The sequence below is a fragment of the Labrus mixtus genome, chromosome 13 (genome assembly GCF_963584025.1).
Source record: "Labrus mixtus chromosome 13, fLabMix1.1, whole genome shotgun sequence".
NCBI lineage: Eukaryota > Metazoa > Chordata > Actinopteri > Labriformes > Labridae > Labrus > Labrus mixtus.
Genome location: NC_083624.1, coordinates 19,562,350 through 19,586,845, shown reverse-complemented (window position 1 = coordinate 19,586,845; position 24,496 = coordinate 19,562,350). Strand labels below are relative to the sequence as shown.

The 24,496-nt window shown below is 45.6% G+C and overlaps 3 protein-coding genes across 3 annotated transcripts in view; 2 read left to right on the top strand and 1 right to left on the bottom strand.

Moving 5' to 3' along the window:
- Positions 1 to 293: 293 nt before the first annotated feature.
- Positions 294 to 6,063, top strand: cnot11 (CCR4-NOT transcription complex, subunit 11). The gene is made up of 7 exons (XM_061054075.1): positions 294 to 1,138; positions 2,078 to 2,242; positions 2,393 to 2,545; positions 4,058 to 4,260; positions 4,812 to 5,014; positions 5,182 to 5,278; positions 5,479 to 6,063. The coding sequence occupies exons 1-7, from the start codon at positions 820 to 822 to the stop codon at positions 5,674 to 5,676; spliced, it is 1,338 nt and encodes a 445-aa protein (XP_060910058.1). The 5' UTR covers positions 294 to 819; the 3' UTR covers positions 5,677 to 6,063.
- Positions 6,064 to 8,286: 2,223 nt separating this feature from the next.
- lcp1 (lymphocyte cytosolic protein 1 (L-plastin)) lies at positions 8,287 to 19,055 on the bottom strand. Its single transcript, XM_061054062.1, has 16 exons — positions 18,918 to 19,055; positions 16,248 to 16,323; positions 15,224 to 15,372; positions 14,907 to 15,030; positions 14,478 to 14,610; positions 14,206 to 14,287; positions 13,890 to 14,055; positions 13,118 to 13,260; positions 12,485 to 12,580; positions 12,144 to 12,339; positions 11,674 to 11,752; positions 11,039 to 11,153; positions 9,698 to 9,831; positions 9,298 to 9,418; positions 8,804 to 8,928; positions 8,287 to 8,682 (listed from the first exon to the last, which is right to left on the bottom strand). The coding sequence occupies exons 2-16, from the start codon at positions 16,312 to 16,314 to the stop codon at positions 8,550 to 8,552; spliced, it is 1,863 nt and encodes a 620-aa protein (XP_060910045.1). The 5' UTR covers positions 16,315 to 16,323; positions 18,918 to 19,055; the 3' UTR covers positions 8,287 to 8,549.
- Positions 19,056 to 20,084: 1,029 nt separating this feature from the next.
- The window catches only part of LOC132987168 (GDP-Man:Man(3)GlcNAc(2)-PP-Dol alpha-1,2-mannosyltransferase-like), a 23,408-nt gene continuing 18,996 nt past the window's right edge, over positions 20,085 to 24,496 (top strand). The window contains exons 1-6 of the mRNA XM_061054053.1: positions 20,085 to 20,232; positions 20,449 to 20,670; positions 21,673 to 21,875; positions 22,039 to 22,207; positions 22,295 to 22,941; positions 23,150 to 24,225. Coding sequence (XP_060910036.1) covers positions 20,156 to 20,232; positions 20,449 to 20,670; positions 21,673 to 21,875; positions 22,039 to 22,207; positions 22,295 to 22,941; positions 23,150 to 23,433 — 1,602 coding nt within the window. The 5' untranslated portion in view covers positions 20,085 to 20,155 and the 3' untranslated portion in view covers positions 23,434 to 24,225. The remainder of the gene's footprint in view (positions 20,233 to 20,448; positions 20,671 to 21,672; positions 21,876 to 22,038; positions 22,208 to 22,294; positions 22,942 to 23,149; positions 24,226 to 24,496) is intronic.

Here is a 24,496-nt window from a genome sequence, read left to right as displayed (position 1 = left end):
CTTCCTTTGCCCAAATAGCACTGCTTTGGTATCACACTATTTTGAATTGCAAAGATCAAAAGTCATTCTGCCTCTGCCATTCTGTTGTTATGTTCTGTTGGATAACTGACTGGCAGTCAGAAAACCCCATATAAACTCTCACATCAATGCCTATTTTAGTACCATGTTAGCAGCCATGTCATTTTCAATTTGGGATATGGCAACCGGAAGCGAAGTGACACAAAGATGACTGCTTCCGGGTAAGGAAACGTATGTAAGCGTGACTTTTTCGTCAGTTCTACCTTTTAAGAGCGCTGCTTCATAAATTTTGGATTATTAATGTAAAAAATAAGTTTCAGTAACATATTTCAAAGTACATTTTTTTTAAATTTTCTCGTAAAAAGAAATTCGACACAGCCCCAAACTACGTTACCCACAATGCACTGCAGGTCAAATCAGAATTTAAACGGCTAAAGCACCAGAGCTGTTTCAAACTAACAGCTAGGATAACACACAAACAGACGGGAATACTTCGCTTATTTTATGCTTTTCTGGTTTTCTGAGTCTGTTGTTTAATCACCGGGACGGTCAGAGCGGAATTTGACTTTTTGACTTTTAAGTTTACAACATGACTTTGCCGGTTTTTGTCAGTTAGCGGTGCTAGGCTAAGCTAAGTGGTTGCTAGCTGAGCTCGTGCGATGACTGTCAGACGAGGAGAAACGTGAATTAAACTTCCGCTGTTAACACACAGATGAAGAGTTTGATGTGTTAGCTGGACATAAAGAGTTTTTGTATCAGTTCCGATCTTTAACGAGTCGAAACACGCCGAGCGGAGGAGCCATGACTCTCGCTCCGAAGGAACTGTCCAACCTGCTGAGCATCATCTCGGAGGAGGCTTGCACCAACACCTTCGAGAGCCTCTCCACGCACTTCCATCACTACTTTGGGAAAGCGGAGCACTTCCGGGTGGGCTCGGTGCTGGTGATGCTCCTGCAGCAGCCGGACCTGCTGCCCAGCTCCCCGCAGAGACTCACCGCTCTCTACCTGCTGTGGGAGATGTACCGGACTGAGCCGCTGGCCGCGAACCCGTTCGCCGCCGTGTTTGCTCACCTGCTGAACCCCTCACCTGCCGGGGAGGAGCAGGAGAAGGTGCACTCAGGTATGATACAACACGTACTTTGCAGACGTTTATTGTCGCCAAAGAGAACTGGAGACTTCACAAAACTTCATTCCTGCCCTCGTCCTATAACCGAACTACTCAGTAACATTACAGAGTAGATCTACTCAGTAACATTACAGAGTAGATCTACTCAGTAACATTACAGAGTAGATCTACTCAGTAACATTACAGAGTAGATCTACTCAGTAACATTACAGAGTAGATCTACTCAGTAACATTACAGAGTAGATCTACTCAGTAACATTACAGAGTAGATCTACTAATCAGGGGTTTCATGATACCAAATATGAACTAAGAGATCACCTGATATTTGTCACTTTGTTTTTGTTTTAATTACCAGAAATTGCATGCAAACTCCTCCTGCACACTGTCTGAATTGCACAGGAACATATATACTGCTTTCCTCTTCCATGGGCAAGGGGGGCTGGATCTGGTCCAAGTTGTGATTGGGCGAGAGGCGGGGTTACACCCTAGACTGGTCGCCAGTCAATCACAGGGCTGACATATAGAGACAGACAACCAGCCACACTCACATTCACACCTACAGATAATTTAGAGTCTCCAGTTAACCTAACTAACATGTTTTTGGACTGTGGGAGGAAACTAGAGTACCCGGCTCCAATGAGGCTTCTGTCAGACAGGGATTTGAACCAGGGACCTTTTTGCTTTGGGCAGGAGCGCTTACCGGGAAAATTCCAAATACATTTCAATACCTATCAAAAAAATAATCATTAGGATGTTTCTCATATTCAAGCAGCCCTCGCCCCAAACACACCAAAGACTCTGATAGGCGTTCCACATTTACTAACACCTCAAAAGTCTGATTCATGACTTCCCTTCACTACTATCACTTGTAAAATGTCTTTGATTGCCCTGATAGCACTTGATAAATAAATATATTTTATGTGATCCCTCCAGGCTTCCTTCCGCCGATCACCCAGCCGGAGAAGTTCTTCCTGTCCCAGCTGATGTTGGCTCCGCCCAGAGATCTGTTCAAGAAGACGCCCAGACAGGTTTCCTGCATGGACGTCGGCAACATGCCCCAGTCTATCGACATCAGCGGGCTGCAGCTTGCATTAGCAGGTCAGTAATACACCGCCATGCAGAGAGAACACACACACAACGCTACCTGCTGTCCAATGAAGCTGAAACAGGAAGCTGTTTCTTGCTTCCAGACTGGACAAAGGTCGTCAAAGTCTTCCTTAATTCAATACTTCTGTGTGTGTTTTGCAGAGCGACAGTCTGAGCTGCCCACTCAGAGTAAAGCCAGCTTCCCGAGCATCCTCAATGACCCCGATCCAGATTCATCAAACTCAGGGTTCGACAGCTCAGTGGCCAATCAGATCATCGAGTCTCTGGTCACAGGGCCCCGCCCACCACTGGAGAGTAAGTGTGTTTTAATGTTAAAGTGGTACGTAGAACACGGGAAGTTTACACAGCAAGAACTTTTTTAAAGAACCAAGAACCTTGTTGGGGTTTTAAACAGACCAAATGAAGTTCGTCTGAATAAGTTCCAGGCGCTCGGGTTGAAGTTAACGTTGGATGAGGTAACATCAAAACAAAGACACAAATCTCCAATCTCTTACTTCTGTCCAACCTTAAAGTTGAAAATGTTTTAGATTCTGTTTTCTGTCTGAGTCCGACACTTCTGACCAGAGTTCCTGATACGTCTTTGGTGTCTGATGATTATAATTCATTGCTGTTCACATCCTGACTCATCCTGCTGACTCCGTGAATATGAAGATGCCTTCAAAAGCTCGTGCAAATGTTGCCCGGGTTACCAAAAAAACTCCAGCGTGCCATCTGCAACCAAAACTCCCGTTTAAAAAAAACACCAGATCTGTGTGCCGACTGCTTGGTACCAGTGTTAATCTCGTCAATTAAATAAATGACGAAAATATTAGTTGACAAAGGTCTTTTTAAATTAGTCAACTATGACGATGACGAGACGAAACTCCGCTAATTGACGATTTGATGAAAAATATTACTTCATCATGTAATTGACGAAAATGTGACGAAACGAAAACTACATTACAAGTGAGGATTATCACGTCCTTGATAAAGAAGTGTTAAACGCACTCAGCTGTTCTAAAATCATTGTGAACCATAGCATACTTCATCAAAGGTGTGCGTGTGTGGTCAGTGCAACAATGTGCAGCCTTCAGCCTCTCGCCTGCAGGTCTGTGAAGCCCCGCCCCCTGGAGCTTCTGCTGCATTTATGTGGTGTCGGAAACATCGGGAAAAAGAGTTTCCGAGTTGTAAAATGCACATGAACACCTGCTCAAGTCGGACCAACAACTTGGAAACTTGGAAAAGAATAAGGTGCCCGACTTTTTGACTTGATGTCAGAATCGTCATCAAATGGGGGGCAAAATATTTTTTGTTAATGTTAACATACTTTTTATTAATTCACGTATTGCACAATAACTTTTTTATCAAATCTAACTTTTTAACAGTTACGTTTCACTGATCTTCTACGTAGAATCAATGCTTGTTTGTGCTGTTGTTACAACATTCCAACTTTCCAAACTGAAATCATGTGAACACACTGAAGTCAGAAAAACGACTTCCCAACTTGGAAACATGGACCACCCGAGCAGCACCTGAATGCAGCAGTGAGCTTCTGATAATCAAAATAAAAGCCCACGTCTGATTTTGTTTACTTAAATATCTTCTATTTTCGTCAACTAAAATGATGTGCAATTTTATTCAGTGACTAATTGACTAAATTAAATCAATATCAAATGACTAATATCTGACTAAATATAAAAGGACATTTTCGTCAGGAGACTATGACTTAATTAGAAAATGGTGTGAAGATTAACACTGGTTGGTACTTGAACACATCGTTTGTTCTGTGTGCTCGTCCTAACGGCCCGCCCTCCTCTCTCCTCTCAGGTCACTTCAGGCCCGAGTTCATCCGCCCGCCGCCTCCTCTGCACGTGTGCGAGGACGAGCTGGCGTGGCTGAACCCCACCGAGCCAGATCACAGCGTGCAGTGGGACCGCTCCATGTGTGTGAAGAACAGCACAGGCGTGGAGATCAAACGCATCATGTCCAAGGCCTTCAAGAGCCCGCTGTCTGCCCAGCAGCAGTCACAGGTGAGGTCACAGAGACGTCAGATTCTCCTCTGAGTTTTAGACCGTGCTGCAAGAAGAGTTCACGGGATCACATGTGTCACTTGCTCAGGGGCACCTCGGCAGATCACTTCCGGCAGTCAGGAAGTGATCTGACACAAGCTGCCAGACAAACTTCCAGTTTTGGTCCGCACCGGGACTTGAACCGGCGACCCTTCACTCAGTAGAGCCCAGTGGACATGACGTGTAATCATGTCCACATACAAGGAATCTACTGGGGCGCTGCCTTACAGGAAAAAGAAATCCAGGCATGTTAGAGGGGCATATCTGACCCAAACAACTCGACATAATCCTCAAAGTCAGTGAAGTGTCCATCATATTTCTCTGTGATGTTCTCCATTGCGCTCTGACATCACGCTCCTCGTAAACAAAAGAACGCTTAGTGATGATGTGAAGCTGTTTGTGCGGCCGCGAGGGGATGAAGAGGGGGTGCAATTGTACTTAGTAATGGTACGGAGCAACTGGGCCTAGTGTGAGCAGAATACAGAGAATAATTTCTGTGTGTGTGTGTCTAGCTTCTGGCTGAGCTGGAGAAGGACCCGAAGCTGGTGTATCACATCGGCCTGTCCCCAGCAAAGCTCCCTGACCTGGTGGAGAACAACCCGCTGGTGGCCATCGAGATGCTGCTGAAGCTGATGCAGAGCAGTCAGATCACTGAGTACTTCTCCGTGCTCGTCAACATGGACATGTCTCTGCACTCCATGGAGGTCGTCAACAGGTCAGGATTAAAAGTGAAGATGCAGAGAGAATCACTGCCATGATTCCTCGCCAGCCTCGACGTCTTCTTTTGTTGTTTTGATTCAATCTGCTGTTTCCTGCAGGATTATCATCATCAAACGTCTCTTCTCTGATTTTGATGATTTGTGTTTGTCTCCTCTTTGTCAGGTTGACCACAGCTGTCGATCTGCCGCCGGAGTTCATCCACCTCTACATCTCCAACTGCATCTCCACCTGTGAGCAGATCAAAGACAAGTACATGCAGGTACACATTCACGCTATAAAGACGCCTTCACCGCTCTACCGCTCAACACACATGCATCAGTTACAGAGTTGTTTATCTTTAATGCAAAGAGTTTATCAGCTCATTAAAATAATACAACAAAGAATCACAACAGTTCAGTCAGCAGAGGGCGCTGCTGAGTCGATATTTAAAATAGGTTTCTGGTGATCTTGTCTTTGCAGAACCGTCTGGTGCGCCTGGTCTGTGTCTTCCTCCAGTCTCTGATCAGGAACAAGATCATAAACGTTCAGGACCTCTTCATCGAGGTTCAGGCTTTCTGCATCGAGTTCAGCCGCATCCGTGAAGCCGCTGGACTCTTTCGCCTCCTCAAGACCCTGGACACCGGAGAGAACCCGGTCGAGGCCAAACCTGCAAAATAACGCTCCCCACAGAGACGCTGCACCCACAGAACGGGTTGAAACATGTTGAAGGGGCGTGGTTTGAGTCTAAACATGCTGAAGGGGGGCGTGGTTTGAGTTGAAACAAAGGGGGGCGTGGTTTGAGTCTAAACATGCTGAAGGGGGGCGTGGTTGATTCAGTTATAATGTGTCTGTTGGTCCCAGCAGCTGAATGACCGTTTTGTAAATATGTCGTGACGACTTTAAAGTCTCCTCTCAGCGCTCAGTCTGCAGGTTAATCATTTCCCTCTCTCTCTTTTCCTGACGTGAAAACCAGATTAACTCAGCTTCACATTTTTTCACCTCCTCTCTCTCTCTCTCTGTGCTTTTGAATTAAAACATTTTTCTGTAATTAAACAGTTAAACTCTTCTCGTCTTTGACGTTGTGTTCCTTTTCATTGACTTCAGTCACTTCCAGCTGTGGTCACACGTCAGCATTTAAACATGATTCTAGTAAAATGTAGTTAATGAAACCTGTTTGATGAAACATAGAAGTTCTTCTGGCCCATTGTTGACAGATTTATTGTTTTCATAATCTTCAATTATTGCAGGTTAACTCCTGCACAGCAACAACATTTGGACAACCTTACTTCCAGCTTCAAAAGCCTGTAAAGGTCCAAACAGTGAGATGTGTAGTGAGTGAAAGTGACCTTACTATATGATCAGACATTAAGGAAACATGCTATGTTGAAGTGCTGGCTTCTCTGACAACAATGCAGCAGCCAGTATGTCCTCCTTCTAACTTTAGATTCTGGTCCTGAATGCTCTGGATTTGTTTGGACCAGAGAAGGTAGGCGGTTTTAAGGCACCCCCACACGGCCGTTTTTGGACGCCCCTCGGTTTGCCAGATATGAGAGCAGTTATCAGATCAAACCAACAGGTGTTGCAGCGATGGAAGCGGGCAAGAGAACTGGTTCAGATAGAAGTGATTGTACTCGACCTAAAAAGCCTCTGCATGTTTCTAATAAGCTCCAAGAGCAGAAACGTGTTCAAACTAGGATCAATATTGGAGATGCTTTTGAAAAATGGAGAGAGGTTAGAACACAGAAAAGTTTACAGACCGATGCAGAGCTGGATAAACACTGAAGCTTGAACGTGTGAGCATCAACTCTAGAGAGGAGGGGGGGGGGGGGAGACAGCTCTCTACAATGTTTAGAATTTAGACTGCAGTACCCATTTTAAACACTAGGGGTCAGAGTTACATACTGCTCCTTTAACAGGTTTTCATCTTGGCTTCTGAAAAGAAATGATTTTTGTCAGCTTATCATGTAGAGACACGAGGGCGAGTCATCCAAAACTAGGCTACCAGTGCCCTTAATATACAACATTTAAAGGGATACTTCACCCGTTGAAACATGAATCTGTATTGACATTGGGTCATACATGTAGTAGAAATGTGAAATAAATTTTGAAGTTGGTGCCTTCTTGGCCGAGAAAAGGAAGATAGTGTCTTTTTGGCTCATGTGGATGAAAGACACTAAATCCCAGAATGCAAACACCGCAGGCCACTCCCACTAAGGTCAGGTTTACAGACATATTTACTTCAACACAGAAGGCCGTTTCCTCAACTGATTCCGAGATTTTTTCTAGATGGAATTAGTATCTTGGAAATTCCTGGCAGAAAACAGACTCTATGTCTGTGTCCATAGGCAAACAGTGAGAGCACCAACACCACCAGTCAGCCCCGGCTCCTCGTCCTCACCGCCGCTGACAGGCAGGCCTTATGTCTCGGCTGCTGAGCGGCCAGCGGCCAGTGGCGGCCAGCAATATAGCAATGTAGCCGCGAGACGGTTGCTGCCGACAGGTTGGTTTTTGTTCCTCGGCTGCGGCCGCAAAATGACGATTTTTGCGTCCCTGTAAGCTCCTTTTCAGACTAAGCAATACAGAGATTTCCCGTCTCAGGGGAAAATGAGGGCAGGATGCACGACCATTCAAAAATACTACCAGGTTTCTAATGATTCAAAGCTTAATGCAGGTGGGTGAAGTATCTCTTTAAAGGTTTTATAAAGCAGATGTTTATATGTTCAACTTAGACAGACTTTACAAATCGAAGTAAACACTGTCTTTGGTCTAAAACTACAAAAATAGTTTGATCACTTTTGAGATTCATATCATTACTTCAATCTTGTTTTCAGATGTTTATCAGAACTTTTCTGCCACTCTCTGTCTCACAGACACTCGCTGTTGAAACAGGAAGGGAGGGGCGGGTAGGAGGAGGAGCTGAGGGATGAAGGAGAAGGCGTTTGTTTTGGTCTGGAAAGTCGTACATTAAGCGCTGGTAGTTGGATCAGACAGTCAGGTTAGCCGATTCCAACTATTTATGCTAAGCTATGCTAACAGGCTAAGCTACGCTAACAGGCTAAAACTTTCATCAAGAAATTTGACAAGCAAGTCCCCCAAAAAATGAAAGTGTCGCTTAACAAAGGTGAGGTGAGACATGAGCCCTGTTACTGCACACCTGTGCTGTGGCCACACCCACAGTGATCCTGGAGTCCACCTGTACATCACCATAGCAACAGGAGGCGTTTAAACCCTCTGTGTAATATCCATTACATGACTAACACACACTGACACAGAAACATAGACCAAAAGTTTTCATACAAAATCTGTTTATTTGTTGTGAAGTGTTTTCAAAAAAACAGTTGAGATCATTCTGCCCAAAGATCGGAGTCAAAAGTGAAAGTTCAGATTTTCTTATTTGATGAAATAGAAGTAGATGTAACAGTCAGCAGTGGGTGGAGCCTAAATTAACCCTTTCTGATTCTCAAAGTGTCAAAGTATCCGTACCCTGTAAGTAAGCGTTCATACATTTCACGTTATCTTCAGTCTGTCCTTTACGTTTATGGTTTCGTTCTTTACGCTCTCTTCATGCCACGCGCCATCAGGCAGGCGAACACCGTCATCACCATCTTTGGTTTCACCTCCACCAGGTCCTCCGGCAGCGCGTACACACGGGCGCCGATCTTCCTCGCCATGGAGATGGCGTACCTGGAGACAGACAACGAAGAGCACATGGTGAGCGAGTTTATGAGCCACATACGCTCCTGCTCGCCTGAGTCGATGAGTCAAACTAAATGAGCAAATCTTTGAATAAAGTTTCAGTCCGTACTTTGCGTTGTTGAGTTTCTCCTCCTCCGTCAGGTCTTCAGTCTTCAGCAAGTCGTACTTGATCGATCCGGGCTGGATCGCATCGATCAGATCCAGGACAGGCATGCTGCTGCTGATGGAGCCGTCCTGCACACACACACACACACACACACACACACACACACACACACACACACACACACACACACACACACACACACACACACACACACACACACACACACACACACAGATACACACGCGCACACACACACACACACAGATACACACGCGCACACACACACAAACACGAGTAATGATTACACATTTCATCCAAACATCAGAGTTACATCATCGATCCTTTAACTTCCTTTAAATCAATCTGATCTGTAGCGATATGGGAGCAGGCAGTGTATGTATGTGTGTGTGTGTGTGTGTGTGTGTGTGTGTGTGTGTGTGTGTGTGCGCGTGTGTGTGCGTGTGTGTGTGCGTGTGTGCGTGTGTGTGTGCGTGTACCTTGAAGCTGCTGATGGTTGTTTTTCCAGCCTGAGACAACGTGCCGTTCACCCAGACCACGATGGTGTCATCGATCACTTTCTGTCCATCGCCGAGATCCTCGAGGATGTTCAGAGTGTATCTGAGGGATGCACGCACACACACACACGCACGCACATACGCACGCACGCACGCACGCACGCACGCACGCACGCACGCACGCACGCACACACACACACACACACACACACACACACACACACACACACACACACACACACACACACACACACACACACACACACACACACACACAGATTTTAAAATCATTTTTTGTAACTTGTAAAAGTTTTCTTCTCGTCTCTCTGAAAACACAGATTTATTTATGGTTCAGTCCGTAGCAGCAGTTGAGTATTGTTACCTCCTCATGAGCTGCCACAGCAGAGCGAGGGTGAGGGTTCGATTCCCGGCGTTCAGGTCCTGACCTGCGATGCCGACCAGAGAGAACTTGGCCTCCTTCTTCCCCAGCTCCACGGCATAGTTACAGTTCTCCAGCTGACACGGACACACAGCAGGTTAAAACTTTAGGGTTCATTGCTCTCTACAACGTAACTGCACATTTCCAGCTGTGATCACGGCAGACTGTGGGCACTTTGGAGTCCCATCGATGGCGGTCTCCATGCTGGAAATGCTAGCCTAACTCTCAGTCAACCTAACGACAGGCTGAGAGCTGGAGCTGAGGCGGGTTTTAAAGGGATACTTCACCCATTTGCATCAAGCTTTGAATCATTAGAAACCTGGTAGTATTTTTGAATGGTCGTGCATCCTGCCCTTATTTTCCCCTGAGATGGGAAATCTTTGTATTTCTTAGTCTGAAAAGGAGCTTACAGGGACGCAAAAATCATCATTTTGCGTCACTGGAAGCTGTTGCGGTTAGCGGGGTGAAACTACAACGCTAGTTCCTCATATTTTCGACCACTGAAGCTACAGACCAATCACAGATCAGTGGGTGGGAACTCACTCCCAGAATCCAAACTTAACGTCCGCCATATTGCTTGAAAGCTATGCTAACAGGCTCTATGGAGTTGTCTTGGCCGCCGGCGCCACCGCAACACAAGACCAGCCTGTCGGCAGAAACCATCTTGCGGCTATATTGCTATATTGCTATATTGCTGGCCGTCGCGGCGGTCAGGACGAGGATTTTTGCTGGGGCGGACTGGTAGTGTCAGTGCTCTCACTGTTTGTCTATGGATACAGACATAGAGTCTGTTTTCTGCCAGGAATTTATAAGATCAATTCTGGAAGAAATCTCGGAATCTGTTGAGGAAATGTCCTTATGTGTTGAAGTAAATATGTCTGTAAATGTTTTTATTTCTATATTTCTACTGCTATATTGTATATTTTGGAGAAACTGTAATGATCGAATTTCCCTCTGGGATTAATAAAGTATTTCTGATTCTGATTTGGACCTTAGTGGGAGTGGCCTGCAGTGCTTTGCATTCTGGGATTTGGTGTCTTTCATCCACATGAGCCAAAAATACACTTTCTGCTTTTTCTCGGCCAAGAAGGCACCAACTTCAAAATGTATTTCACATTTCTACTACATATATGACCCAATGTCAATACAGATTCATGTTTCAACGGGTGAAGTATCCCTTTAAGCCTCTCACAAACTGTTACACCGCGCCCGCCTGTCAATCATGTCAGCTACTATCAAGTATAATTTGATGTTTTTCTTTTCTAAAAGTTGAACATAATTTACCTTCTTCATGTTGCTGCCCAGTTTAGAATACGGAGGTTTGTTCACTTTGTCCCAATCCACGGGAACCTTAATCTTCTCGTACAGCTGGAAGATCACCAAAGCGTCATCGATGTCTCTGTAGCACACACACACACACACACACACACACACACACACACAAAGTTTCAGATCCTTTACTTCTTTACTACGAGAGAGGTTAGAACGCAGAAAGGTTTAAAGACCGATGCAGAGCTGGATAAACACTGAAGCTTCAGTGTCCACCACATGGTGACCTGCGTGAGCATCAACTCTAGAGAGGGGGGGGGGGGGGGGGGGACAGCTCTCTATAATGTTTAGAAGTTATAATACAGTACCCATTTTAAACACTAGATGTCAGAGTAACGTATTTCTCCTTTAAATCAGGACTTCCTCATTATGCAGCCATCTAAATTATTACAAACATCAAATAATCTGATAAATTCAAGACACAAGTTAAAATCCAAAACATCTGATAAGGAGAAGAGTTGCTGATTTATTTTCTTTAAAGGTTTATGGACGACTTATTACAGCTGCACCTGTATGAAGTATAAGTTAGAGATTTGAATAAAAAGACAGAAGAAGAAGAAGAAGAAGAGTGAAGAGGGGGCTTCTCTTACGCGTAGAGGTGATTGACTCGAGGGTTCACTCCCAAAGAGTTCATCCAGTTCCTGAACGTCCGCTCCTCTCTGGTCTCACCTGCAGAGAAACACCTGGTTAAAGACACGCTGAAGGTGTTTAAGGAGCTGGTTAAAGACACGCTGAAGGTGTTTAAGGAGCTGGTTAAAGACACGCTGAAGGTGTTTAAGGAGCTGGTTAAAGACACGCTGAAGGTGTTTAAAGAGCTGGTTAAAGACAAGCTGAAGGTGTTTAAGGAGCTGGTTAAAGACACGCTGAAGGTGTTTAAAGAGCTGGTTAAAGACACGCTGAAGGTGTACACAGTTTGGCTGATTTAGATGTTTGAGTTTAAATCAGGAGGTTAAGTTTCAGATCAAATAAAGTGTTTCGCAAAGAAGATAAAACATAAGAGAATAAATGGACAGAGAATGTGGATTGGACTTGAAAGGATCCTGTCGGGGGACAGTCTGACCTTCGATGGAGCTCCAGTCGATGTCCTGGTTCTCGGGTTTCTTCAGAGCCGGGTATTTGTTGAACAGGTTGGCGACGAAGGCCAGGTTCAGTTTGGGGTTTCCTCGGACAACGTCTGTGGGCATGACGAACTGTCTGCAGCCGAGGCGGTCGGCCTGGTCCAGCATGCACTCGGCCCGCTTCAGGTCCTCCTTCTCCTGCACGGACAAAAACGAGGACGCTGTCAGTGACTCAGAGGAACGTCACCTAAAAGGATCCTCTATACCTTCAGACTGTAAACCACATTTTGAGAAACTGCATGTGTGTCTTTATATTGTGTCAGACTCGGCTGCAGACCCTCACCCTGATCCCCGACATGTCAACGGCGATCGCCGGGATTCCCTCCTCGTCTCCTTTGGGTGCCACCTGGTTCAGGAGGCTGTAGTACGCCTTAGAGTCCTGAGACACAGAAAGAAACACACTGAGGTTTGTAAACGTTATGAGATGAAATCAGCTGCAGAATGACCTGACATCACCTCCAACAGAAACAGAACTCACACAGATCTGATCAGTTTTTAGATTTAAAATCATTTAGAAACACGATGCCTCAAACGATCTCTGAGAAAGAAGGGTCCAAAAGATTCAATGACAAAATAACCACACCTTAAATATTTTTTATTTAACGGTCCATGCATGTTGGAGACACTGTGGTGAGTTTGAGGAAAATCTCTGTCACTTTTCAAACAAACATGGAGACCTCCGTATGTTGGTGAAACATGTGTTAACTAATAATAACAAATTCACATTAAAAGCTCTTTGTTTGTTTTTGTTTTGTGACTTATATAAGTTATTATTATTATTATTATTATTGTTATAGAGGTGCTGACCAAAACATTTGATGAGTGTAATATGTGTTTCTACCAATTAAATGAAATAATTTAGACTGAATCCAACTTAGAACTGTAAGTGTACAAAATATAAATTGTGTGAGCTCACCTTGATGTCAGAGCTGAAGTTGTTGATCTTCCCACAGCCCGCCTCCTCCAGGTGATAGTTGGCCCACCTGAGCAGCAGCTCCTCAGGAGAGAGCTTCATCAGATCCTCCAGAGACTCTCCGTCACGCAGCAGAGCGATCAGAGCTACATACACACACACACACACACACACACAATGTTACAATGTTACAATGTTACAATTCACTTAGCAGACACTTTTATCCAAAGCGACATATGTCTTTCATTAAAAAAGAGAAATATAAACCAGTTTCAGTCTAAAAAGGTTTCTGGCCTGATGCTCTCACTTCCTGTTGGTTTCCATGGTAACCTCAACGTGACCACAGAAACACAACGTATTGCTTCAGTACTTCAGTTTTTGTGCGTGCTGCTTCTTACCTCCAGAGCCAAGCTAGTAAGCTTGTAAGCTAAGCTAAGCACTGAGCCTTTTTTAATTTTTTTTTACTTTTTTCACTCAGGATTTAGATTTTTTGTTATTTTACACAACTTACATGCACTTCCTTTGTTGAAATTGTGCACCTTCACTTTTTACAATACATTGTCTGTTTAGCTAAGCTAAGCTAACTGGCTACTGGACCTAGCTTTGAGAGAGGAATCCTTACTGAGTTTGTTGTATTGATGATGTTTTCTGTCGGACTGAATATTTCAGTTCTTCACTAAAACACAAAACTACTGAAACTTTCTTGAACTTTTCAGGACTGGATGTGTGAAAGCTGCTGTAGAAACATGTTCCATCATAAACAGCTGATCCACACCTTCGTTCTTGCTGAGCTCGATGTCGGCGAACAGTCCGATCTTGATGACCTGCCACAGCAGACCCAGGACCAGGTGCTGCCTGCCCTCTTTCAGGTCCTCGGCGCCGATGTTGACCACGTGACAGCCGATGGCCGACGCTGAGTTCAGAGCCAGGTTCAGGTTCTCCTGTTAGACAGAGAACACGACGCAGGATGTGAAGACAACCAGGTAAAAACAGAAGTCTTAATGATTGGTTCAAAGAAACTGAGCCCAAACGACATCTGAAGGATCGGCTGGCGCCCCGTTCTAAGCGTGAGCACTGTGCTCTTGACTCACCTGGATGGTGAACGGCGTGAGCTTCTTCTTGTTGATGGTTCTCTCGTCGATGGTGTCGGGAACAGACAGGTTGATCATCTTACTGACAGGTGAGATTACATAAACCAACATGTCAATCTTTAGAGGTTCTTATGTAACGATTCTCTCAATCTCAATCTCAATCAAGAAGCTGATTCACGATGCGAGATTATCGTCTGACAACAAGATATTCGAAGAGCAGACTTCCTCTTAATATGGGACATTTGTAGGAGTCGCATTAAATCAGTTCGTACCAGAGAACAATCCCGTCTCCCATGGCGGTGAAAAGGTCATTTCCAGAAGGATCCATGGGCAGAACATGCTGACAATCTGGATCTTTCTCCAGAGCTTTATTGATCCAGTTCACAAAGGCCACCTTCTCCTCCTCTGCAGGAGGAAGAAACATCGACATCAGACCCCACAGAGCAGCTTAAGAAAACTGATCTTCAAAGTTTATACATGTTAATACTCACAGATATTCACGTCGCCACACATCTTTTTTATGAATACATGTTCTAGCCTACTCATTAAAATGGGTACTGCAGTCCAGATTCTAAACATTGTAGAGAGCTCTCACTACACATCTCACTGATTGGTACTTTAAAGCTGAAAAACTCCAAATATTCACGTCCAAGATTCTGGATGAAGAATGTTTGTGTACGTGTGTGTGTCCGCTCACTCACCTGAGTACGAGTGCTGAGTTCCTGACTGCTCGGAGGTTCCTGCCACGTTACAGATTCCCTCTTTTTTATTGATCGCCTTCCTGAACGTCTTCGCCACCTCGGAGCTCTTCAGCCCGCGGACGACCTGCAGAACAACGCACAAGCTCAGAAAAATGACCACAGCAGAGACAGAGACAGAAACTTAGGAGAACTAACCTGAAAAAAAAGTCAAAAATCTAAGTGTTGCATCCCTGATTACCACACATCCATTGTTGTTAGGTGTGTAAACAGACGGTTATAAGCCGTGTGTCCATCTTCCTGACGTCCTGAAGACTCACCTGAGTGAACTCATCAAAGGTGAGCTGTTCGCTGGTCCTGGTCAGCTCCTGGACGATCTCTCTGATCCTGTATCCGGGCAGAGCCAGGTTAGCGGCTTTGAAAAGGTCTGTGAGCTCGGCTTTACTGATGAAACCGTTGTTATCCACATCTGGAGGAAGAGGAGGAGGAAGAGGAGGAGGAAGAGGAGGAGGAGGAGGAGTAGGAGGAAGAGGAGGAGGAGGAAGAGGAGGAGGAAGAGGAGGAGGAGGAGGAGGAGGAGGAAGAAGAGGAGGAAGAGGAGGAGGAGTAGGAGGAAGAGGAGGAGGAGGAGGAGGAGGAAGAAGAGGAGGAGGAGGAGGGGGAGGAAGAGGAGGAGGAAGAAGAGGAGGAAGAAGATGAGGAGGAGGAGGGGGAGGAGGAGGAGGGGGAGGAAGAGGAGGAGGAAGAAGAGGAGGAAGAAGATGAGGAGGAGGAGGGGGAGGAGGAGGAGGGGGAGGAAGAGGAGGAAGAGGAGGAGGAAGAGTAGGAGGAGGAGGATGAGGATGAGGAAGAGGAGGAGGATGAAGAGGATGAGAGGAGGGGGAGGAGATGTTGTGTTTATTGCAGACGTTGTGCAGTATATGTTGTTGTTGTTTTTAGTTTGCAGGTATCCTCTGTGCTTTTCTGTAATTGTGTTTGTTTCTTTTGTTTTTATTTATTGATTTGACTGTGGAGGAAGCTGAATGTTTTGCAGCACTTAGAATCCAAGATACAATTTCCCCAAGAAGACAATAAATATAAATAAATAAAGTGTATCTAGTCCTATCACGTCGTATCGTTCTGTAACATAACATGCAGCATCGTATTGTGTCTTATCATATTGCATCGTATCACATCCCATAATATTGTGTTAAAAATTTAAATGTTTCTGATGAACCTTGGTTCCTGATTGTGCTTCCTGAATCCCACAGAAGGAGGGAACAGAAACTGATGTGTGTGTGTGTGTGTGTGTGTGTGTGTGTGTGTGTGTGTGTGTGTGTGTGTGTGTGTGTGTGTGTCTCCTACCGATCTTTGAGAAAGCTTCTCTGAGCTCCTCCAGCTCCTCTGCAGGGATCTGCGTGGGGGTTTCCATGTTTGGAACCTGAGGACACAGGAGACATAAAGACGGTCTTAACCTTAAAGTGAAACTCTGAGTGTGGCGGTGTTGTGTTGCTGGTGAAGAGAAAAAAGGAGGAACTCGATTGTGATTCTGTTCTGTGATGCAAAGTGCTCGCACTTCTCCCTTCTGCCAGCCTCCGACTTCCTGCCTGTGCTGCTCTTTGTGTCGGACAGAGAAGTGTTTCTTTGCTGCGTGAAATAAGATCTGACTACCTGCTCGCCTCCTGCTCACTTATTTAGAGCGTACATCTCATTTTAAGACACTTCACATGTGAATACTGCATGCTGCATTCATTAGCAGATATCTACACATATTATCAGCAGCTGTAATGTCTTCAAATCTAAATTGAAGCTTCTGCAGCAAATGAATCATCAAGTTAAACTCAGGATTCTCAATGTTGAAACTGAGGCCTGAATCTATGAAGAAGGAAATAGAGACATTTCCCCGAGCTTCTACAGATCTGTAGAGTCAAACACGTCTTTGATATTTCCATGACGACAGGACTTTTTCCTTTCTCTCTTAGATGTTAAAGCTCTCGTTAAATGAACTGACGGATGAATGCACGCCTCAGTGGATCAAAGTGATCGTTGTTAGTTAACCTCCTCATTTCCTGCTGCAGCCTGCATGTTTGTATGCAACTTCAGAGGTGTGAACTCGTGCAGGTTAAAGAGGTTGAGAGGACGGGAGAGCTCAGTTATCAGAACTGTTCACTGTTTCCTGTTTTCAGATCTTCAACTTAAAGGTCATCGATCAAATATAACTGATAACGTTATAAAAATAAATCTTCTCAGAGACGAAACATCGAGCTATTTCTGAAACTTGTTCATACGTTTATCGAGATGACGTTTTCTGCTGTTGACATTTGAGTTTTAAAGGTCATATATTCTATAAAATCCACTTCACCATGTTCCTCTAACTCTAACATGTGTCTCTAGTCCGTCTACAAACCCCCCAATGATGAGAAAAGTCCATCCTCTCTGTCTTTTCCCTGCTCCACTTTTCATAAAATGTGTGCTCAAACAGGCCGTTTGGAGATTTTCCCTTCATGACATCACAAAGGGCAGTAACCCCTCCCCCAGGTGGGTGACACTCCCACAGCTAGGTGTTTGTTCTGCCCTCTGAGTCTGCCTTCTCACCGTAAATAATAGGACATGGAGCGAGAAAGTCTGAGACACCCAAGCCCTTCCAGAGAGGGGCGTGGTCAGACACAGCTCATTTACATATTTAAAGGTACAGCCACAGAACAGCCTGTTCTGAGCAGGTCTGAAATAGAGGGGTTTATAGGCATGATCAAATACAGGATCAGAGTGGATATAGAACAAGAAACTTCACACACATGTTTTGAGGAGCTCTGAGACTTATTTACACTGTTTGAAGAGGAGGAGGAGAAGTGACCTTTAAGTTAGCATTTAAAAGTGAACTGAGAATCCACAGATACTTCTTCACCTCTGTGACTTGTTCAATAAGTTCACCTTTAATTTGGACCTGTATCGGTTCTGTTGCAGGTACCTTTCATTGACCTGCTAACTTGTCTTCTATATTTTAAACATCTGTTTGTTTGGATTTTGTCGAAGTCTCTCTGTTTTATCTCACTGTTGATGCTTATTGTGTTTTATTCCTGACTTCCTGCCTTTGCGCTGTCCATCTAAGCACTTTGTAAACATCTGTTTTTAAAGGTGCTTTATAAATAAAGGTATTGATATTATTTTTATTAATCTGCTCGATGACTTTACTGAAGACGACGGGAACATTTTGTGCAAAACGTTCCTTTAAGAGTAAAAGTGCGAGAGCGTCAAAGGTGTCCAAAGTGCAGCTCTTGAGTAAATTAAACTCGACCACTGAACTTCCAGTTTTCTAAATCTGTGACTAAAGTTTGTCTTTTTTTTGCAACATCACGAGGATCTGACGTCATGGACAGGAATGTCTCCGAATGGCGTGTCAGATTACTCACGTGTTCTTCTACATTTAGCATCATTTAAGTTAAATCTGAAACATGAGCTCAAGCTTCTCTAACACAAAGTCGATCAGAAACATCAAACTGTGTGCTGAGCTCAGTTTGTGTCCGCTACCTCTGCCTGGGGGGGGGGGGGGGGGGGTTCTTGCCTCTAGTTTTCAGTTGAAGTGAAGCTAACCACAGACTTCCTCTTCAGCTCTGCAGAGGTTTAACTTCTTCTTCCTCTCTGCAGGCCTCACTCTGACTCAAACTGCTTATCACTTCAAGTTTGAAATCTTTCTCTTGTCAGTTATGTTCAAAATTAAACAATATTTTGAGCTATCGAGTTTGAAAGTTCCTGTTTTTCTTTGTTTTGTTTTTGCATAAAGTTGGAAATATTTTGAGAAAACTCTGTCCTATAGTGAAGACAGGTCGGTGTCTGGATCAAGAAAATATACAAAATCATGAGATTACGAACGCGTCCCGTACTTGTTCTTCTTCTCTTTCTTTTCCGCAGCTTCTCTTTAACAGAAAAACAATCAAAGTATTTTACAAATCCTCTCAGGTGACTCTGAACCCACCATGATGCCTTCAGGGACACACCTGTGTCGATCAGAGTCTGGAGGATCTCTTGTGTATTTACCTGTGAGATGATTGAGGATGCTGAGGGTCTCTGGGTGTAGAGGGTCCCTGTGTCGGTCCGTCTGGCTGCTGGTCTGCTCTCTGCAGCTCTGAGGCGACACGCAGAGCACGGCGACACACATCTATTCAAATGTACGAGGAAGGAAGTGACACGCCACACTTCAGAAACAGGAATGAAGGCGTTTTGTCTTTATATGGCAATGCACGCTGATCACAACTGAAGGTGATCCCCACACGAGTCTACAGGGGCTGCAGAGACCAGTTTCAGGGTCTCAGAGGGGGTCTGGACTCATGTGAGGATCAGAGGTCACAGGAGTGAGGGATTCATTAAAGAGACAGACAGACAGACAGACAGACAGACAGACAGTCAGACAGACAGACAGACAGTCAGACGGTCAGACAGACAGACAGACAGACAGACAGACAGACAGAGTGGCAGACAGACAGTCAGTCAGACAGACAGACAGACAGACAGACAGACAGTCAGACAGACAGTCAGTCAGTCAGACAGTCAGACAGAACAGTGAATTTGAACTATGACCATCAAACCTGAGAACCAGAGTCCCACGAAGCACTCCTTTGGTCACCAGTCAATCTAAAACAGGATCTGGAACTGAATCCCAGTTCAATGCGCACTGAAGCCCTCTGAATATTTGTTTGGTGTTTGAATGTTGAATCTTTTTTTCCACTATGCCATGGGAGATTTCCCAGCACTAAGATCTGTGATCGCCTTTTGGATCTCTGCAGTTAGAAAGCTCCTCATAGGCAGGGCGCCAGGTGGGGAGGAGATTCGTCTCGAGGTTCTAAAAGCTCTGGACATTGATGCGCTGTCTTGGCTGACACGCCTCTTTAATGTCATGTGGAGGTCTGGGACAGTGCCTGTGGAGTGGCAGACCGGGGTGGTGGCCTCGTTTTTATCATTTTATTTATTATTTTTATTATTTTTCACAACTTTTATGTTGAGTTACCTTGTGTCATCATTCAAGAAATTAGACAAAGAAAAAATAATATCTGTTTTTTAATTAATAATATTAAAATATTGTCATTAATAATTAAACTTATTTTTCAACATCTTTCATGCTTATATTTAAAAAGATATGCGATTATTAAATAAATGAGGCAAGAAATATATCGAAAGATGTCACGTGTCAATGACGTGTAGATAAACAAACGCTGGACCAATCAGAGAGAAGCAGGTCAGTTACTTCCGGTATAGTAACGTCTGGTGTTGTTGTCAAAATGGATGAACACGGACATCTTCATAACCTCCACCATCACCACCATCACTTCTCTCTGTGTTTCTGCGACCTGATGAGGTAACCTTCTCCTTCAAGTCTCCCGCTGAGAAACATTTAATAAAAACGGAGAATCAGCGGGAAATAACGTGACGTAACGAGCTACTTTAAGCCTAGCAGCTAAGCTAAGCGGCTAATCTCAGAGTAAACATCAGCTTCAGATTCACGGTTCTTCTAACATTGGCTTAGGTAACGGTGCTGTCTCCTCACTCCTCTGCCCCCCTCTTACCTCCTCAGGTTGTTATGGTCCCTGGTGGTCCCCTGTGTGTACCTCAGCCTGGTCCTGACTCTGGTCCTGCTGCTGCTCCTGATGGGGGTCCGCATGTGGCTGCAGGGCCGCCAGAAGGCCCGCCGGGCTCAGGACGAGGGCCCCGCGGTGGCTTTCTTCCATCCGTACTGCAACGCCGGAGGAGGCGGGGAGCGGGTCCTGTGGTGCTCCCTGAGGGCCCTCATGAACAGGTGCGAGGGCCTCACCTGCCTGTCTGTTTATCTGACTCCAGCACCACCTCAAGAAGGAAATCACTCTGCAAGCATGAATGTCAAAGAAAGAAAAGAAAAAACATGGATGTGTTTAATAGAATTAAAAAAAAATTGACCAGACCCCCGGGGCTTAATGGCTCAATCTGTAAGAGATGTAGTGAATTCAATGATGAAGGGAGGAGGTGTAAAGTCAGAATCTCAGTCACTAACCACCTACTTTCCTGGGAGCTCTTGAGCTCTCCTAGGCTCCTCAAGATCGTCGGTTGACGGCTTGCCAGAACAACCCCCCCACACCCCCTCCCCTCCCCACCGGATTGCTGATGGACGGTCTACCTCCCCCCACCCCCTTGCTCTCTATCCCTCTTCCTGCATCTTATCCCATCTCTCCCCCTATCCCTTTCCAAGCCCGGCGCAGTCTAGGCCTGTTAAGACTGTTTCGTCATGAGCCGGGGATCCGGCCGAAGATTTCTGCCTTTTAATAAGGCAGTTTTTTCTTACCACTGTAACTTTTGCTGCTTTGCTAAAGTGCTCATGAAGGATAGGCCGGATCTTTGTAACATAGCAATGAGTATGGTCTTTTACCTGCTTCTTGTAAAGTGTCTCGAGATAACACTTGTTATGAGTTGACGCTATACAAATAAAAGTTGATTGATTGATTGATTGAATCTAGGCCTTCACTATAGCAACACCATCAGACACTTCAGCCTAAACCTGTTCATGATGGAGCCCCTTATTAAAAGACTTTACAACTGAGAGGATTTGATCCTGTTTGAACTTACTGACTTAAAGGTTGTGTTGGACTGCAGCGCTGCAGCTTCGTTTTTAATGCTAACTGTGCCTGGAGACATCGCCACCGCCTATCAGGTCATCCACTAGGTGTCTGTGGCACTGGGCCGCATATCCTATTAAGTTAATGCTGCTTGACTGCTTGTGCACAAAACACACAACTCACTCACTTGTTTTTTTTTTTTCTTCCCCCAGATACCCAAACTTCTCCTTCGTGGTGTACACGGGTGATCAGGGAGTGACGGGCGAGCAGATTCTGGAGGGAGCCCGACAGCGTTTCAACATCACGCTGCCTCGACCAATCACCTTCATGTTCCTGCGTCACCGCGCGCTGGTGGAGGCGGGGTCTTACCCTCACTTCACCCTGCTGGGCCAGAGCGCCGGGTCCATGTTCCTCGGTGAGAATGCAGGAAACTCACGATCGCAACGGCAGAGATGTTGTTTGTTGTCCTCTTTCTGTTTAACGGTTAGAAGAGTTCATGTCACAAAGATTTGAAGTCCTCAGAGCACACTGTATTTCAAACATGTGTGTGTGTGTGTGTGTGCGTGTGTGTGTTTCAGGCTGGGAGGCTCTGACGGCGTTCGTTCCCGACCTGTACGTGGACTCGATGGGTTACGCCTTCACTCTGCCCATCTTTCGTTACCTGGGAGGATGTAAGGTGGCGAGCTATGTTCACTATCCTACGGTCAGCACCGACATGCTGTCTGTGGTCAGAGAGAGGAACCCCAGGTAACACACACACACACACACACACACACACACACTCACACACTCACACTCAAAACCAAACCAACCTTCTGACTTCATCTTTTCCAGATTCAACAACGCCGACTTCATCTCCGGAAACCCGGTGCTGAGCGCAGTGAAGGTGGTGTATTACTGCTGCTTCGCCCTGCTGTACGGCCTGGTGGGCTCCTGCAGTGATGTCATCATGGTGAACTCCACCTGGACGCTGGGACACATCCTGGCTCTGTGGCGCTCCCCGAGCCGCACCAGCATCGTGTACCCGCCCTGCGACGTCAGGGCTTTCCTGGACGTCCCCCTGGGGGAGGAGGACGAGGACGAGGTGGAGGAGGAGGAGGGCTGGGAGGAGCTGGGACAAGAGCTGGGGAGCAAAGAGGAAGGAGTCGGAGGAGGTGACAGGAAGTGCCACTCCATCGTCTCCGTGGGTCAGTTCCGGCCCGAGAAAGATCACCGTCTGCAGATCCGGGCATTTCGCAAACTGCTGGACAGGAAGGGGGAGGGGCCTGGGGCACAGGAGTCTCTGCGGTTGGTGCTGATTGGTGGATGCAGGAATCAGGAGGACGAGGAGCGGGTGCTGATGCTGCGGGGGCTCTGCGAGGAGCTCGGAGTGTCCGCCCACGTCGACTTCAAACTCAACATCCCCTTCGAGGAGCTGAAGAGGGAGCTGGTGGACGCCACGATCGGCCTGCACACCATGTGGAACGAACACTTTGGCATCGGTGAGGACAACACACACACACACACACACACACACACACACACCTCCTCAGGTATCAGATTTGATACATAATTACAGTAATCCTTTTTTTTTTTTTTTTTACATTCAGACTAAACATCTAAAAATCAATCTCAGCACCACCTTTGTCGTATCCCTGCAGCGGATCATTAATCGTTGTCTTCTGTGTGTGTGTGTGTGTGTGTGTGCAGGTGTGGTGGAGTGTATGGCCGCAGGAACCATCGTCCTCGCTCATAAATCTGGCGGTCCAAAGCTGGACATCGTGGTTCCCTTTGAGGGCGAACAGACCGGCTTCCTGGCCGACAGTGAGGACAGCTACGCCGCTGCCATGGAGACCATCCTGGCTCTGTCTCCTTCAGCGAGACTGGAGATGAGACGAAGCGCCCGGCGATCCGTGGAGCGATTCTCTGACCAGGAGTTTGAGACGTGTTTCCTGTCTGCCACGGAGACGCTGATGAGTAGACTGCAGCGATGAAGACGAGCGGAGGAACACTGGAACCAGGGACGAGGACTTTTACTCTTTATTTCATGAGTCGAGCTGCAGGGATGATCGGAGTGAGCAGGAAGAGCGATTCTTGTCCATCCAGTCCTTATCATGACAAATAATCAAAAACAAAAAAACACAGGAGACTTCCAGCGACATGCATGTGTCGGACTCATCCGTCTTCAGCTGTTTGTTTTCCACCTTAAAGACGAAGAAGAAGCTGCCGGCTCATCTCTGACAGGAAGTCTCCTTCTCTTCAAACTAAAAGTCTGCAACTATATAAAACTCCTCTTTAAGTTTCCCTCATGAAGATATTTTAGTTTTTAATAGAAAACAAAATATTCACTTTAAACCGTCAGCTGACGAGACGTTTGGAAACGGCTTCATGTTCCTCTAACTTTCTGTTTAATCTCAGTGAGACGTTTAGAGCGAGGAGCTGAAACACGTTCAGGAGAATGTTGTTGGTTTTCTCTGCAGGACTTTAAACAGATTCTAATATTTATGAGATGTGACCCAGGATCTGTTAAAGCTGACATCAAACTGCTCGCCCGCACAAAGAGAGAAACGGACGTCTAAAAGTTTGAAAGTTTCCTGATCAGGTCGTCCTGGACTCACACGTGTCAAAGTGTCGAGCTTGAGCTCAAATTTGGACAAAGCTGAAACTGAATTCTTATATAGTTTTCTTCATCGACCATCTTTATTTACCTGAAATACAGGGTTGTCCCAAAACCAGAATTAAAAACTTTAATAAGATTCTAATAAAATCATCCGGTACTGATCCGTGTTCTGAAACCAGGACGACTGAACTAGAAGTCTTAAGGCCTCGTGTTCACCTGGTGTTTTATTTTTCTGGTCAGTAAAGCGCTAGCTGTGCGCTCGCTTTCATGAAGCGTTTGTGCGCTGAGAAGGAAAGCGCTGCATGTCTGTCCTGTCTCTATGACAACAGTCTGTTGACAACAGGCGCTGTATGGCCGACTCTGCTCCATTCATTCTTACTGCATGTTTAATATTTGAGGTCGTTTATTTACCGATCAGACACGGAGCGAGGAGGAAG

Coding starts and splice junctions, on each gene's coding strand:
- cnot11 (XM_061054075.1), top strand. CDS start 820: ATGACTCTCGCTCCGAAGGAACTGTCCAACCTGCTGAGCATCATCTCG. Junction 2,243..2,392: donor GCTGCAGCTTGCATTAGCAG/GTCAGTAATACA, acceptor TGTGTTTTGCAG/AGCGACAGTCTGAGCTGCCC. Junction 5,015..5,181: donor TCCATGGAGGTCGTCAACAG/GTCAGGATTAAA, acceptor CCTCTTTGTCAG/GTTGACCACAGCTGTCGATC.
- lcp1 (XM_061054062.1), bottom strand. CDS start 16,314: ATGGAAACCCCCACGCAGATCCCTGCAGAGGAGCTGGAGGAGCTCAGA. Junction 13,261..13,889: donor CGAGCTCAGCAAGAACGAAG/GTGTGGATCAGC, acceptor GTGTGTATGTAG/CTCTGATCGCTCTGCTGCGT. Junction 9,419..9,697: donor CTGTGGCAGCTCATGAGGAG/GTAACAATACTC, acceptor TGCATCCCTCAG/ATACACTCTGAACATCCTCG.